Here is a 16,581-nt window from a genome sequence, read left to right as displayed (position 1 = left end):
AACTGTAGGAGGTTTTATTTAACTTTTGATTTCTGAATCTGCTTTGCATAATCATTTCTTATCTAGAGTTATTTAGCATTTTGACTTGAGGACAAGGAATGGGGAAAGTGGTCTGTAATTTTGTAAACAATAAGAAACAAAGAAAATTCAGAATGCTAATTAACACAATCAAGTCATTAAAAACATGGAAATAGATGGTTGTATTTTTATGTCCTTTGCACCACACGTTTCTGGGTGGTTTTCAGAAGAAAAAAAAATTATCTTCTACTGAAGAATCATATAAGAAAATTGATGGAGGAGAAGAATTTGATCTTGGAACTGGAATTCAAATATATACAAGAAATGTTCCATCTGAAGAAGGGAAATGGGGACAGAGAAAAGAGAGAGATCCAACATGGCACTTACACATATGCCCTGGAGCTAATAAACAGGAAGGACTTTCAATGGTTTCTGTCTAGAGAACTTGGAGAATGGCTTCAAATAAAGTTATCATCAGAGAGTGGGAGGGTTGGTTATGTGAGGCCACAGGTTATTATTCAGGGACCAGCTGGGCACTGGGAAGCTAGATAACAGTAGGGGCTGAAGGTGCAAGAATATAGATAAACATTGATTTGGGAATGGGTCCAATCCAAATGGCCATACTAGAATTAATGATGCTCTCTTTGCATCTTCCAGAATAGGGATGATTAGACTGCTTGGCATTTTCAAGGCCCATTCTAGCCTGATTTTGATCTGTGGCTTGTCTTGGTCCTAAATTTTCTCTATCTTCTTGGCCTTGGCTTAAACTGAACCAACAGGGCTAGACCCTGCAAAACTGAATACAAAGGGAAATTTTACTTGGTCATTTCCTGCTTTTCTCTATTTTCAGGACAGTCCTCTTTCTTGGTTCTTCTTTTTTATGTTTTGATCACGCTAACCATTTTTTCTTTGCTGAATCCTATCTGTGTCCTCAACTATAGAAGTTGTCCACATTTCTGTCTGGGAACTTTTCCTAAAATATTTCCTTTAGGGATTTCTGCATATGACTTTCAAATGTATATATATCACTGGATTTACTTTATTGAGATCTAATTCTACATTGCTAAATGTTAATCATCTTCCTCCAAATGGCTGCCCTTTAGGATATCTCATGTCCAATTCATGTCAAAAGAGAAATCATTGTCTTTTCTTCCAAATGTATCCTTCCTCCTAACTTCTTTACTTTTATGATGGACACCATAATTCTTTTAGGCACCTAGATTTGCAATCTTGGAGTAAGATTCAGTTCTTCACTTTCCTTCCATGATTTCCATCCAATCAGTTTTCAAATCCTGAGATTTTACCTTTACAATATTTTTTACATTTGTCGCCTTCTCTTCACTTACATGATCAGCACCCTGATTCAGTCCCTTACCATATTATGATTGGATTTTTCCAATGACATCTTAATGTCACTCTTGCTTCCCCTTTCTAATCCAACCTCCCCAACATTGCCAAAATGATCTTCCTAAAGTATAAGTCAAACCATGTTACTCCTTTGCATAAGGACAAAATATAAGCTCCTCTTCATGTTTAAAGCCCTTCTCCATCTGGCTCCAACTTACATTTCCCTAGATATGTTCCATAATATTCCCACTCACACATCCTAAGCAGTGTTTATTCTTTCTGGCACTCTATGTCCTATCCCTGTGTCTTCAAATAGCCAACATGCATTTCTGGAATATCTTTCCTTCTCACTTCTTCCTCTTAGAATATTTAGTTCTCTTCAAGGATCTACTCAAGTGCCTGTAAAAATCCTCCCCCCCCCCTTAATCCTCATATAGGTGTTAATATGTAAACCTACCAAAGGAATTCCCTAATTGCCATCAAGGAAGACTTCATTACAATATTATATCAGGGGTGATTATATAGATACACCAATAAAACCATATCAATAACCTCATCTTTTAACCTTTTTAGATAGAACAAATTTCTTACTATTAGACCTGAATATATTCCTTTTCTACTCCCATTCATTTGGAAAAGCTAAAACTATATGATATTATGAGGTGTTTATGAAAATGCATAAATGGATTGTGAAGATTAAATCTAACTCTCCTCTGATTGTGAAAATAAAATTAATTAACTCTCCCCTGATTGTGAAAACTAAATTAACTCTCCTGCCAATTTTTAGATCTAATCACCCAAAGTGTAAACATCCCACTTAATCATTAAGTGGGGAGGTCTATGACCCACATGTACACTAGTGGATGATGAATCAGAATCATAAGGCAAGGCTTAAATAGTAATTGTTAGATGTAAAAATTGGAGGAAGGCACAGGAAGTGACACAAAAGAGAGTGTCTTTAAAAGGGAGTTACAACTTCCTGTGGGTGAGAATTGTCTTAGATTTGTGGGAGAATTGTCTGAGATCTTCAGGGAGTTCAACTTGGACTTCCACTTCTTTTGGAGTTCTGAGTTCAAATTGGAGACTGGTGAAGAATCTGCTGACCAGACCTGAGACCCTGTTACTGGTAAGACTACCCTTGAATCTCTTCCTTTGGACTGACAGGTGGTGAGTGAAAAAGCTGACTCCTTTCCTATATTTTCTGAAGAGACTATCCTCTGGAGAGACCTATCCTCTTGAGAGAGGTTCCCTGCATTCCCAGGTCCTCAGCTGCAAGGGCCAAGTCCTCTCTGGTAAAAGACTAAAATGCCTTGCTTTTTTTTGAGCCAAGGGTTGAAGCAAAACACTTAGTGCTTAGGCTAGATATCTTACCCTACCCTCTCTCTGATTTTCTAACTTTGCTCTTTCTATATTTTGCAAATAAATTATAAAGAAATCTCTTTGGAATTAATTAAATTCCTGGTGACCCTATTCTTAAATAATCTAGGACAACCTTTTTTTAATTAACCCATTTTTCTCTTTACAGGATGCATAATGGAGGCCAGTTCAACCATGCTTTAACATCTCTATAAACAGAATGTAGAGTCACAAAGACTCAAGAGTACAAAAACAGCTCAGAAAACCAAGTTTATCTTGTTTTCTATAGGGAAAAAAGTAGCTTCTTCAAGTGTTACAATGATATGGTATCCAGTATTTTTAAAGACTGGATAAGAATAGGACACATAGATGTACCAGTGGATAGAGTGCTAGGACTGGAGAGATGATGTCCTGGGTTCCAATCTTGCCTCTGAGACTTCCTGTGTGACCCAGAGCAAGGCACTTAGCCCCCATTCCTACCCTTCATTGCTCTTCTGCCTTGGAACCAATACTCCATATGATTTTTTTCTTTTAATAATACATTTCCATTTTTTTTCTTACATAACTTCTCAGGTTGGATTTATCTGAATGAGGCAAACACTCTCACACTAAGAAGACACTTACATTTTTATAATCATGCATTGCTAACAAAAATGTTAGACACATCAGTGTGCTGGAAGAAGCAAAAAAAGAAAAATGGTTATGAAGTTAAAACCATCTGTATTTAAGAACTCAGTCCAAATCATTAAAAACAGCCCTATGAAGATTTCAGTGAACTCACCAGTATTTTTGCAGGACTTTGTCTGTGAAGCTCTACCACTGGGACATGTCTCTTCCTGACAATATGAGGAATGCTAGAATTACGCAGAAAAGCACTGAGGGCAGGAGTGTCCTCCTGGGAGGCTGCTGGCTGCAAAAAGAAAGAAGGGAAACAGGAATGATACTGGAGACAGCTACATGAATGTTTGCTCCCTCTTCCTTGGCCTTGATCTTTATGCTGACTTTCTTTTTTCTAACTGACTAAGACTCCTATGAGAATTTCCTCTCAAAATCATTTTTCACACCACTGTCAGATTAATCTTCTTTATGTAGCAATCTGAACTTGTCAGTTCTTGCTCAAAGCTCTCCAGTAGCTCCCTATTGCCTACTTAACAGAGTCCAGTCTTCTTGGCCTCTCATTCAAGGTCCGTACAATCTGGTATCCCAATGTTTTTCTGGTCTTATCCCCAGACTTTTCATCTACAAATGAACTCACATATATTAGATGCTTTGAAGAGCTTGAAATGCTATATCAATGTAAGATATTATTACTGTGTTAGGAAGTATTTTCATATCATGTGCTCCAATTAAATGCAACTATTTCCTAGTTCCTATAAACTTCTTATACTTTCTTGATTGTGACTTTGTTCATCTCTTTCCCTACACTTATAGTAGTTTCCTTTCATGGTGTATCTTACCCATTCTTTAAGTCCTGGATCAAATGTTATCCTCTCTGTAAAGTATTCCTCATTTACCCAAGTTGAAAATGATCTTTCCTTCTCAGACCCTAGACCCTTGCATGGCACTTTATTTGGTGCTTTGGGCTCCTCCCTGTTTTTATTGTAGTTCTTTGTCTAAATGCTTCACTCTACCTATTAGATTATAAACTCTATGAAGGGAGGAGGTGCTGGTCATTCATCTAACATTAAGTGCCTACTCAGTGCTAGGCTCAGTGCTAAATGCTAAGGACTCCCAATGAGGACTCAAAATAGGGGGGAAATGTACAATTAGAAAATCTTGAACCCCTAAAACATTATCCACAATTCTTTCTCCGTTGTGCATGTTTGCATCTTCATGTAATTGTTCTATAAATCCTGTAGCTCCTCCCTCTTGTTCTCTTCTCTTACAACTGGACTGGGTTTAGTTAATTCTTTTACTTTAATTATTGTTAATAAAACTTTTAAATATAATACTTAGTTATTGAATATTAATTTTAATCTTTATAGGACCCAGAAAAAGGCAAAAAACAGTTCTTGTTCTCCAGGAACTCACAGTCTACTTTGTTCAGTGTTCTGCATTAATTGATAATTTAATTGGTAATAAAACAATTTATAAATGTTTACCAATCCAAATTGAGTTCTGTTCCACTAGCACCAATGCAATAATAATATGAAAGCTTAGAGAATACTGGCTAGGGTTAGATCTCAATTTCCCTTACCCACCAGTACTTAGCACGGTATTCTATTTACCATACATACAGTAAATATCTACAAAGTACTTCCTTGATGAATAAAAGAATTAATAAACTGTATGGAAAAAGAAGTTTTCTTATTATCCAATGAAAGTATTTTCTCATATATGGAGAGGCTTTCCTCTTGGCAAAGTGAGCAACAGTAATTATCTCCAGAAATGGTAAAGTAGAAGATGAGTGGAATATTTGGGGCTAGAATCATCACTAGTTGGGTACTCTCCTCCCTACCCCTTACTGTAAATCAGAAAGCTTCTTGTCACACTGATGAAAACCATTTGGCATTGGAGGGGCTGCTCCATGTTACGTACTGGCGAGTGGTATTATGATCAGTTACCAGTGGTAACACTCATTGGGAGTATGAGAGACAGTAGATAGTGACTGAGGTTCCTTCCAGCTTTGAATTCTGGGATTCAGAGCTGCCTTATGATAAGGCTGAGGACACAGCAGTTTGGGGCAGGGTCCTCTTTGGCTGCTGTACAGAATATCTGCATTCCTTTGATAAAAAAGATGCCCTAAAGAAGCTGAGCTCAGTGGTATTGACAGGAATAAGGTCACACTCCTGGGGTAGAATTTCTTTTCACCACTGAATTTGTGCTCTGGAATTTGTGATTTTACTTTGGTCTTCACAAAAAGGACATTTGATTTTTGGACAGATGTTTTAGATTATGAAGAAATCATCGCTTGATTTTTGCTACTATTGTTATATTGCTACTATTATTATAACATTTTACTATTTACTATTACTATAATATATAAGAATTGCTACTATTACTATAACAATAAAATTCTTAAAGATTAGCATGTAGGAATTTGCTATGTGTGTCTGTGTTTTTCCTTTGAGAGGAAAATGTTTTCTTCTACATTCTTTTTTTTTCTTTTCTTTAAATAAGGGCAAAGTAGTCTCATGGAGTTCTCATCTCTGAGAAATTAAAATAATAAGAGTTGGAATGTGATGTGATGGATGGAGTGCTAGATTTGGAAATCTGGAAGACAAGGGTTCAAATCCTTTCTACTTGTGTGCCTCTGGGCAAGTTATTCTCTTAACTCCTCTGCCTCAGTTTCTTCATTTATAAAATAGAAGGGATGGAAATGAAGACAGCTAAGTTTTGATCTGGTTCTGAAACTATGATACATAATTATAAATCCCCTCTCTTATATGGGAAAAAAACCCACTGAAATGGATGAAATGAATAAGAAGAACATTGAGTAGGAGCATAGTAAGATCAGAGAACTTTTTCTAGCTAAGATAAATCAATGAGTGTTTTGTTATTGTTGTTGTTGTTGTTGGGGTAATAAGAGTACTTCTTACTCTGGTGGAAAATAAATATCTTGGAGGCTTAATAGATACTTCAGTGGATGTGTGATGTCTTTGATGTGAACATTCCTACATCAATGGTACAGTTTGAGGCCTAGCCTCACCTTCCTACCTCATGTACCTTTTTGTCTGTGATCTCCACAAGATGTCTGTGCAGGATATGGAGGAAAGAGCCCTTTCTGTTTGCCATATTTGCCAAATTCTTAGGTAATTAGTAAATATTTTCTTTCTTAAAAAAAAAACAATCTTTACCTTCTGTCTTAGAATTAATTATTGGTTCTAAGGCAGGAGAGAGTTTAAGGCTAAGACAATTGGGGTTAAATGATTTATCCAGGGTCAAATAGGTAGGAAGTTTCCTAGGCCAGATTTGAACCTATTTTCTTCTAACTCCAAGCCTGGTTCTCTATCTACTGAGCCACCTAGATGCTTTTAGTAAATATTTTCTTACAGGGGTAAGTGCTTCTTTTTGCTAAAGAAAAGGCAAATCTTGGTGGATTAATTGATACCCAGGAAATTATGAGAGCTTTGTTTTGGAGTTGCCTTGATATTTCACCAACAAACATGGGGGGGGGGGACACTGGAGCTCTTTAGCCTTTAATTTATTCATGTTTAAAGTGAAGAGACTAGCTAAGTACTAAGGTCCTTTCCAACTCCACACATATGATTTATTGATTGCCTATTTTCTACTGTATAACACTGTGGAAACAGAAAAGAGACACATGATATGGTTGTGACCTTCAAGTGCTTTATAATCTAATTTTATCCTATATTCTACCAAAGGTAGTTAGATGGCACAATGGATAAAGCATTGGATCTGGTGTCAGAAGGACAGATATGAGTTCAAATCTAGCCTTGAATATTTACTAGCTGTGAGATTCTGGACAAAACTTTTCTCCCTCAGTTTCCTCTTTTGAAAAATGGCAATAATAGTAGCATCTTCTTCCAGGGTAGTTGTAAGCATTAAATGAGATAAGATATATGAAGTGCATTGCACACTTTTAAAATGTTACACAAATACTAGCCATAATCATTACAAGCAATTAATTTTTAAAAAAGCAACATTAGTTCTGAATAACATGTTCATTTTATTTGGAGGCTACTTTATAGATAAGAAGTTCTTAACCACTTGTGTGTCCTGGATATTTTTGGCAATCTACTGAAATCTATAGTCTCCTTTTCAGAATAATATTTTAATGCATAAAATAACACATAGGATAATAAAAGGAAGTCATCAATATTGAAATATGGTTATTGAATTAAAAATATAAGTTCATGGATCCCAGGTTAAGAATTCTTTTTCTTTAGATTGATCACTGTATTTCCACTAACTCCCAGAATGAAACATTATTCCTGTGGTGATAAACCTATGGCACATGTGTCAGAATGGGTTGCTTCCTTCCACCTCTCTATTAAACCTGGGGACATTTTTCACTTCACCCACCCCTCTTCTCAGCAGCCCAATGGGAGCACTTCTTAACCCTTCCCTGCCTGGGATATGGGATGACTCACATGCAGTGTGAAGGTGCAGTTTGGGCACTTGGTCTATAAAAGTTTTTCCATTATTGTCTTATACATAGTGATAAAGTAGGGCTATTGTTCAATCTGAAATCATTACCAGAGTGAATGGAAGACTCTTAAATAAAACCGACCTCACAGCACTAAGGTTATGGACAAACTGTAAAGATAGTTTAGCTTAGTCAGTAGGAAAGAAGCTATCACAAATGAAACCAAATCTTTCAGAATGAAGATGAAAATTGTTCCGTTCCAAAGTAGGAAGTTTGTCATTGATAAATTTGATAAAATCTGTCATTGATAAATATGCTTCATTTTCTATGTGTTCCTTTTAAATTTGGTCACCAACAGAAGTTTTCTAATTACTTGATCTTTAAAGTGATGAATTAAGAGGAAGATCCACTGTCCTTGGAAATGCAACTTTTGAAGAAATCTTTAAAAGTTTTTTGTAAAATATGATCAAAGTCATTGGAAACACAATGAAAAGTAATGACCATCATCTTCTGCATTCTTGGAATTTTTATATTTTGGCTTCTAGGTATTATAGTACATACAATGGAGGCTGCATGTAAAAAGGTCCAGGGGGATCAATCCACCATATAATTTTCTTTTTTAAAGACAGAAATGCTTAGAACTTAAAAAAAAAAAGAAAACTTGTTTTCCTGAAAATTTTTTAATGATAGTTGAACAAGCCAGTTCAACCCACTAGTGATTTCAAGAGAATTCTCAAAATTAAAATGTTTCCCTTATTTTTTACTTGGTCTATATTTTAGAATTTTATTTCTATGTTGAAGAATAATCAAAAATAGGAACCTGAAGAAAAACCCACCTCCCTCCCCTTGGCAGAGTGAAGGCAACAGGGCCATTGCCACAAAGAATGTAACTTAAAAAAAATAACAAAAACTTGTCTGCAGTTGTGATGAAACACAAGTTTCTTAGAACTGGATCCCGTAAGATATTTATAATGGGAAGAGAATGAGATTCCTGTGTCAGAATATCTCACATTGTAGAATATATTCATGTGGGAATACTCAATATTAGGGAAAGACAACCAGAGAAAGGAGTGCTGACATTTGTTTGCATCACTTATTAAGATATTGACTAAGGATAGTAAGGAGGGAGGATCGTTCATTCTTTGGCAACCAATAACGGTCACCAAAGAGAAAACATTTAAAGCTTCATTCTCCCAACAAAGCCATATGAAAGACAAAGAGGTTGATGTTTCTTTTAAAAGAAGCAAAAGCAAAGAAAGGGGGTAAATAAAGAAAAATAACTTCAAAAGAGTTAAGAACTCTGAATGATGAAATATCCAACCGTGACTCCAGAGGACCAATGATGAAGGACAGAGAAGTGAGAGACTCAGGGTGTGGAATGAGACATACTGGATTTGGCACATTTGTGGATTTATTTTATTTGAGAATGCTTATTTGTTGTATTGGGGAGGGCGATTTTGTACAGTAGTACAAAAATAAGAAACAAACTGGTTTATTGGAACATTTTCAAAATGCACAGAAGAGAAGGAAATACAAGCAGGACAATTTTGAAAGTAACATGTTGAATTTATTACATTACATATATATTTAAAGAAAGCCATTCATAATAGAAATCCATTATTTCCCATGTAATTCTCTTTTTCTGCTCTACTTTGTTCATGGAAATGTTTTCTTTTGGGTATTCACTAAGTTCAAAGTTTTAAAAGATCCTGCAAAAGGGAACTGTGAGCATCGTGGGGGTATTACATAAAATTTTTGAAGGAAAAAGGTGCCTTGTAGGCACTTGTAAAACAAAGTATTTCCCCATCCACACACCAAGATCATTCAGGGTTCCTTGGAAGTTATAACAACAACAACAAAACCCTATTCAATAACCCTCTGGTATTAACACTGTGTAGAGGGTGAAGTCCTTGACATGTTCCTGTTTTTTCGATGGCATTGTGTTGATTGCATCAAGCCCCAACACACTGCTGAGCTTTCTGGGAAAAGATCTACAATCACTCAAAAGAGTTTGGTGAGTTTATTCCCACAGGAAATACCAAGAAGATGAAGAATGTCTTTTGCCCAGATTTCAACATACATTTGAATGGACACTATATAGAATTTTTTCCACTACATATCTAGGACGGATAGTATAATTGGACAATGGGATAAGCTAAAAGTTGAAAAGAAATATTTTTTTGAAATTGCAAATCTCCCTTTTACTGACTGCAAATTTCCCATGAAAGCAAAGGCCCATATTTCTTTTTTTTTTAACTCTTATTTTCTGTTTTAAAGTCAATACTGTGTTTTGGTTCCAAGGTGGAAAAGTGGTAAGGGCTAGGCAATGGGGGCTAAGTGACTTGCTCATGGTCAAACAGCCAGGAAGTTTCTGAGGTCATATTTAGACCCAGGACCTCCCATCTCTGAGCCTGAGTTCTCAATCCACTGATCCATCCAACTGCTATCCATATTTTTAATACTATTATGTTTAATAATGTTGTTGTTGGTCAGGGAAGTATAGAGAACACCACTGCCCTTGAAGGACTAAGACGTGCATTACACACAGGGAAATGGAAAGGTATATGGCAGGCGTGAGCAAGCAGCAACATTTAGCCAATAAGGAATTCTGAAGGAGTAAAGGATATCATAGAGAAATTGTATGACACGAAGAGAAAAGGGCCTAGTTGTGTAGATAGAGAAAGAGATAAATGGTGGGCTGCTAGAGTGTACTCTTGCTACCCTCTATCTATCAGAAGAAATCAAGAAAATCCTGTAACACTGGGTGCTAGACCTGGGTGGACTCTCTGTGACAAACTTTTGGGAGAACATGTACAAGAGTCATACAGGACCAGCAAGCATGGCTGGGACAGATCCATTTGTGTATTTGACAGTATACAAAAATTTCTAGTAACACAAATTAAAAATAGAAAATCGAGGAAATTTTTATGAACTCTTTTGCCTAATTAATGTTCAATAAAACTGACATTTGAATGAAATGGATGAATATATGCAAAAGTATATAAATGCACAATGAATATATGCACAATCAGATTAACATAATAAAAATAGAGACTATACAACCCAATCTTAGAAAAGTAAATCAAAAAAGCCATAAACGAGCTCTCAGACTGAATGTGATTTTCAAGATCTAGTCTAGCCTTAAAAAAATCCTATGATCCTAAAAAAAATTAAAGTGAATATATTTGGAGGGAGGCATTTGCTATAGATAAATGTAATATTCTCTTTATTTCCATTGGAGGGAAAAAAATAAAAAACTAAAGCCTTTATCAGAGAGGAAATAATATTTACAAGCTTGAATATAAATGAGTACAAGTTTGTTAACTTCTTCAATGCCTTCCTACAGATTTTTGAAAGCCATTTGCAAGAAACTGATATCAATAGAGGACTATGGGATGAGGTTATTGTTAGGTCTCAACTGCCAAGGGATGATGTATGACTTTAACATATAGGATTCTGTTTGAGAAGAGTTTTTTTTTGTTTTTGTTTTTTTGGAATCTCACAGCTTTTTTTTTTAGCATGCCTAAAGGTCCATTTTATTTTATTTTCCTTCTAAACATTATTTTATTTGGTCATTTTCAAACATTATTCATTTGAGAAGAGTTTTAAGGCTATATTTCATCTTATAAAATAAAATCTTTCTTTTTTCTTTTTCTTTTTTGGTTGGAGAAATTTACAAATGAGAACATAGTGTGATTGTGTATTTTCTGTGCCTTTCAGTCAGTTGTGGAAGAGAGAAGATATATTCTGTTAGGTAATATCTGAGAGAGCCTACTTGTTACCTTTTCATATTTTCATTTAGGGTATCCTTAATGCATTCATAGACAATTCTCATAATGATTTTATCAAGAAAGTAGAGATGTGGGTGGGTAGTGATTTGTTCACAACATTCCATCTCCTTTTTTTTTAAATTTTATATAGTTGATGGATTTAGACATCTTCTGCAAATGTATGTTCAAAAATACTGTCCCTTATACTTGGAATGTATTTACTCTTTCCTAATTTTAAAGTTGTCAATTCCAGAATTCTTGTCCTCCTCCAAGGAAGTTACACACATTAGTTGTACACAAAGTCTGCTTATTCTTATTCTTTCTTCTCATTTGATTTTGATTTGGCCTTGGCTCTAAGTAGTTGATGGTCTAATAACATACAGACAGGCAATTGCAAAATGATGCCAATGTTGGTAGCCATTGATTTCTTCTTATGAAATGCTCAATTTCATTTTTGACGAAGATTTGGTTTGGTGATTATCATATGCAAAACCATCTCTTCCAGAGTTCCAGAAATTCCAGAAAGAATTCATAACATCCTTTCATAAGCCCCAACCACATTATCAGATACATTTTGCTGCCCTCTTTTATGCCCATTTTACATTAATCAAATATCAAAGAATATGATGACTAAGTTTAGAAGATCTCATCAAGAACTTCGTAGGACTGTTTTATTCTTCAAATGCTTGTAGTTTTTGTTCTCTGTTATCATGCTTTTGTTCATTGGTTTGTTTTTAGTTTTGCTTTGGGATTCAGGAAAAAACCCAATTCTGACAAGTTACCTTTGGCCTCAGTTTCTTCATCTGTAAAATAAAAGAGCTGTACTAGATGACCTTGGAAATCCCTTCCAGCTCTAGATCAGTGGCCTGTGTTGCTATGAACTACTGTCTATAATCTTTCTAAGAAGACTCTGTAAAATATTCTTCTATTTAGTTGTCAATTGTTTATAGTTTCTGCCTTTTTGGATACATACACACAACTATTCTATATTCAATTCAGACGTAGCCATATTAGTCCAGTAATATATGATAGATGGTCTCTTCCACTGCCAAGCCACCATTTATGCAGGAATAAAAGGGGGCTGCCAGTGACTGAGTGTTATATTGTGCCTTATTATACATTTCATTAGTCTTCATGGTCAAAGAATTTATTTCCTAGCGGCCAGTCCTCTGGGGAAAGCCTCTCTGTGCAGCTGGGCTGGTCCATAATTAATGCTTTATTTAAAACTTTTCTGAATTACTAGAACCAGCCAAAAAGTGCTCTCGTCAGACATGGTCTTAAGGAACTCATGATCAACTCCACGCCACAACAAAGCTTCAGAAGAGGGCTTTGATGATCACTAGTGTGACTAGGTCATTGAGCATGGTCTGTGTCAAAGTTCAAGCAGCAGAGAGGTCCTTTCTATATGGCGAGGAGGTCTAGATTCTCTTTAATATAAGTAGCATTGTTATGGTTGCATGAAACCCCATAATATTAAAGGCTCCCTAGACGGGATCCAATCATACCAAAGTGATTAATCTGGCAAGTCACACAAGCAAAATCAGATAGATGAAAAATCCCTATTGTGCAGATTGTGACATGCCACTGAATGGGCAGCCTATTGAAGTTATCCATCAGTAGTTCTGCTGATGAACAATGAGCTGAACTGAGAAGTGAACAGGAGGAGAGCATGCTAGATCACATTTGGGAAAATCCAAAGCAGTGTTAATGATTCCCACATTACTCCCTACAATAAAAGCTCATCTTTTAAAATAGCAATATTCTTCCAGTGATTCCACATGGCTTTAAATCATGGAATCCAGTGATCTCAGAAGAATCAAAATTGCCAGAAAGAAAAAGGGTAATGGAACAATGCATCATGGATGTAAGTAATTTCTAGCATGTTATAACTAATGACCTACCAAAAATACACCAGGAATAGTCATTTAGACCTAGCATGAGTATAAAAGAAAGTGAGGTAGTAATGAAGGGAAATAGGTATAACCTATGGAAAGGCCACATGCTCTATTAGTATCCATAATATTTCACACACACACACAAAAAAAAAACTGAGCAAGAACATCTTTGCTAATCTCTTCTATGGAAGATTTATTGGAAATGATGGATATAAATCAGATAGCAAGAGAAGCTATGGATGGGATTCACCTAGTTTTCAGTAGCTTGTTCCCTCCTCAAATTACTTGTAATTTTGGGGAATAAATTGTACTCTGCCCTGCCTATAAACCCAGAGAAATTTCGGTTCCCTGAAGAAAGGAAATTTCCATCTTTGTAGTTTCATCACCTAATGATGCCTCAGATAGCTAGGTGGCAAGGTGGATAGAGCACAGAACCTGGAGTCAGGAAGACCTGAGTTCAAATCCAGACTCAACCCATTACTAGCTGTGTGACCCTAGGCAAGTCACTCTACCTCTTTTGACTCAGTTTCTTCACATGTAAAATATGTTGGAGGAGGACATGACAAAGCATTCCAATATCTTTGGCAAGAAAACTCCAAATGGAGTCACAAAGAGTGAGACGACTGAAAAATGACTGAATGGCAACAAAATGATGTATTGCATGTGATAAGTTCGTATAAAATGTCATAACTGAATTAATTTTACCAGACTACAATTTAAGCAGTGAAGGCAAAGAGCACACATCAATGAAATAAAACAAATAGAATAATATATTTTCAAGAAAAGTCATGCTTCTCAACATGGGATTTAAGTATTTATGCCTCTCCGTTCCATATTTTTGTTAGGTAGCATAAAATAGGGGGGGGGCAGAAACTAAATTTGGGGATAAGAAGACTCAGGTTCAAATCTGTCCTTAGGAACTAGTTCAATGGTACTGGACAAGTCTCTTAACAGTGCCTCAGTTTCCTACTATGAAAATGAGGGGGGTGGATTCCACAGCTTCTAAGTTCCCTTCCGGTTCTAAGTCTTCAATCCTATGTTTATTTAGCCCTCCACTGGGATTGGTCTTGCTTAAGAGGTTCTTCTTTCATGAATTTCTCACAGGTCACATTCTCCTTTCCCATCTTCTTTTTCTTAGTTGCATTACTTACAAAAATTTTAATTCAGGATATTTTTTCTCCTTGAATATTTGGGACAGGAATATGATTTTGTGATCACAAGTGTTAAATTCTGGTTCAACATTTATTTTTTTCTTTTGTTTTCAGTGTCACATTTCATATCCTTTTTTCTTGTACCCTGAAACTTTGCTGAAGTTGTTAATTATTTCCACTAGCCTTTTAATTGATTTCCTAGGATTCTTTAAGTATACCATAATATCATCTCCAAAGAATGATCATTTCCTCATTGTCTACTTTAATCCTTTCAATTTCTTTTTCTTCTCTAATTGCTATTACTAGGAATTTTAGTACAATATTAAATAACAGAGGTGATAATGGGCATCTTTGCTTCACTCCTGATCTTATTTGGAAGGCTTCTAATGTCCCCATTGCAGATGATACTTGCTGATGATTTTAAACATATACTATTCATTATTTTAAGGAATGGCCCTTCTGTTCCTATACTTTCTAATGTTTTCAATACGAATGGGTGTTGTTTTTTTGTCAAAGGCCTTTTCTGTGTCTATTGAGATAATCGTGATTTCTGTTGGTTTGATTATTGATACAGTCAATTATGTCGGTAGTTTTCCTTATATTAAACCATCCTTGCATTCCTGGTATAAATCTCACCTGGTCATACTGAATAATCTTTGTGATAATTTGATGTAGTCTTTTTGCTAGTATTTTAGTTAAGATTTTTGCATCTATGCTCATTAAGGAGATTGGTCTGCCAATTTTTTTCCTGTTTTTTGTCTGCTTGGGTTTAGAATCAATACCATATTTGTGTCATAAAAAGAATTTGGTAAGACTTCTTTGCTTATTTTGTCAAATAATTTGTATAGTATTGGGATTAGTTCTTTAAATGTTTGATAGAATTTCCTTGTGAATTCATCTGACCCTGGGGATTTTTTTTAGGAAGTTCCTTGATGGCTTCTTCAATTTCTTTTTCTAAGATGGAATTGTTTAAGTATTCTATTTTCTCTTTTGTTAATATAGGCAATTTATATTTTTGAAAATATTCATCCATTTCACTTAGATTGTCATATTTATTAACATATGATTGGGCAAAATAGTTCTTAATAATTACCTTAATTTCCTCTTCATTAGAGGTGAGATACATTTTATTCTCTTCTTTCTTGTTTTATTAAATTAACCAGTAATTTATCTATTTTATTTGTTTTTTTTCAAAGTACTAGCTCCTACTCTTATTTATTAATCCAATAATTTCTTTACTTTCAATTTTATGAATTTGGGATTTCCAAGCTAGTTTTTAATCTGGGGATTTTAAATTTGTTATTTTTCTAATGTTTTAAGTTGCAAGCCCAGTTCATTGATCTTCTCCCTCTTGATTTTGTTGCTATAGGCACTCAGTGATATAAATTTCCCTCTAAGTACTCCTTTTCCTGTATCCCATAGGTTTTCATCTGTTGTCTCCTCATTGTCATTCTCTTTAATGAAGTCCATAATTGTTTCTATGATTTCTTTTTTGACTCACCAATTTTGAAGATTTTTAAAAATTTTTAATTTTTATTGCATTATGACCTGAAAAAGTTGCATTTATTATTTCTGCTTTTCTGCATTTGTTTGTAATATTTCTATGCCCTAGTACATGAGAGATCTTTGTATATGTACCATGTACTCCTGAGAAGAAGATATATTCCTTTTTATCTCTGTTCAGTTTTCTCCAGATATTTATTAACTCTAATTTTTCTAGCATTTCATTCATTTCCTTTACTTCATTCCTATTTATTTTTTGGTTCTAGTTATCTAGTTCATATCCTTGTCTCTCTACCTTCTCAAATTGGCTATTTAGTGTCTCTCTTTCCAAATTTTTTGTTTATTATTCCCTTTATTCCTTCTGTTCTTTAATAGAGCTATATGTTTCTAATACTTCTTACTTGAAGTTCTCAACATGCTTGAATGAGTTTTGAAAACTAAAAATAAGAACAACCCAAATGAGAAAATACAATATTTGGAGAGGATTCTTT

At 35.1% G+C, this 16,581-nt stretch overlaps 1 protein-coding gene across 1 annotated transcript in view; it reads right to left on the bottom strand.

Moving 5' to 3' along the window:
- ITGA8 (integrin subunit alpha 8) overlaps window positions 1-16,581 on the bottom strand; it is a 232,004-nt gene that overhangs the window by 35,478 nt on the left and 179,945 nt on the right. Inside the window, exon 26 of the mRNA XM_001377451.4 lies at window positions 3,503-3,631. Within this exon, the coding sequence (XP_001377488.2) occupies window positions 3,503-3,631 (129 nt within the window). The remainder of the gene's footprint in view (window positions 1-3,502; window positions 3,632-16,581) is intronic.

This window comes from Monodelphis domestica, chromosome 5 (genome assembly GCF_027887165.1).
Source record: "Monodelphis domestica isolate mMonDom1 chromosome 5, mMonDom1.pri, whole genome shotgun sequence".
Lineage (NCBI taxonomy): Eukaryota > Metazoa > Chordata > Mammalia > Didelphimorphia > Didelphidae > Monodelphis > Monodelphis domestica.
This window is presented reverse-complemented; position numbering and strand designations above follow the sequence as displayed.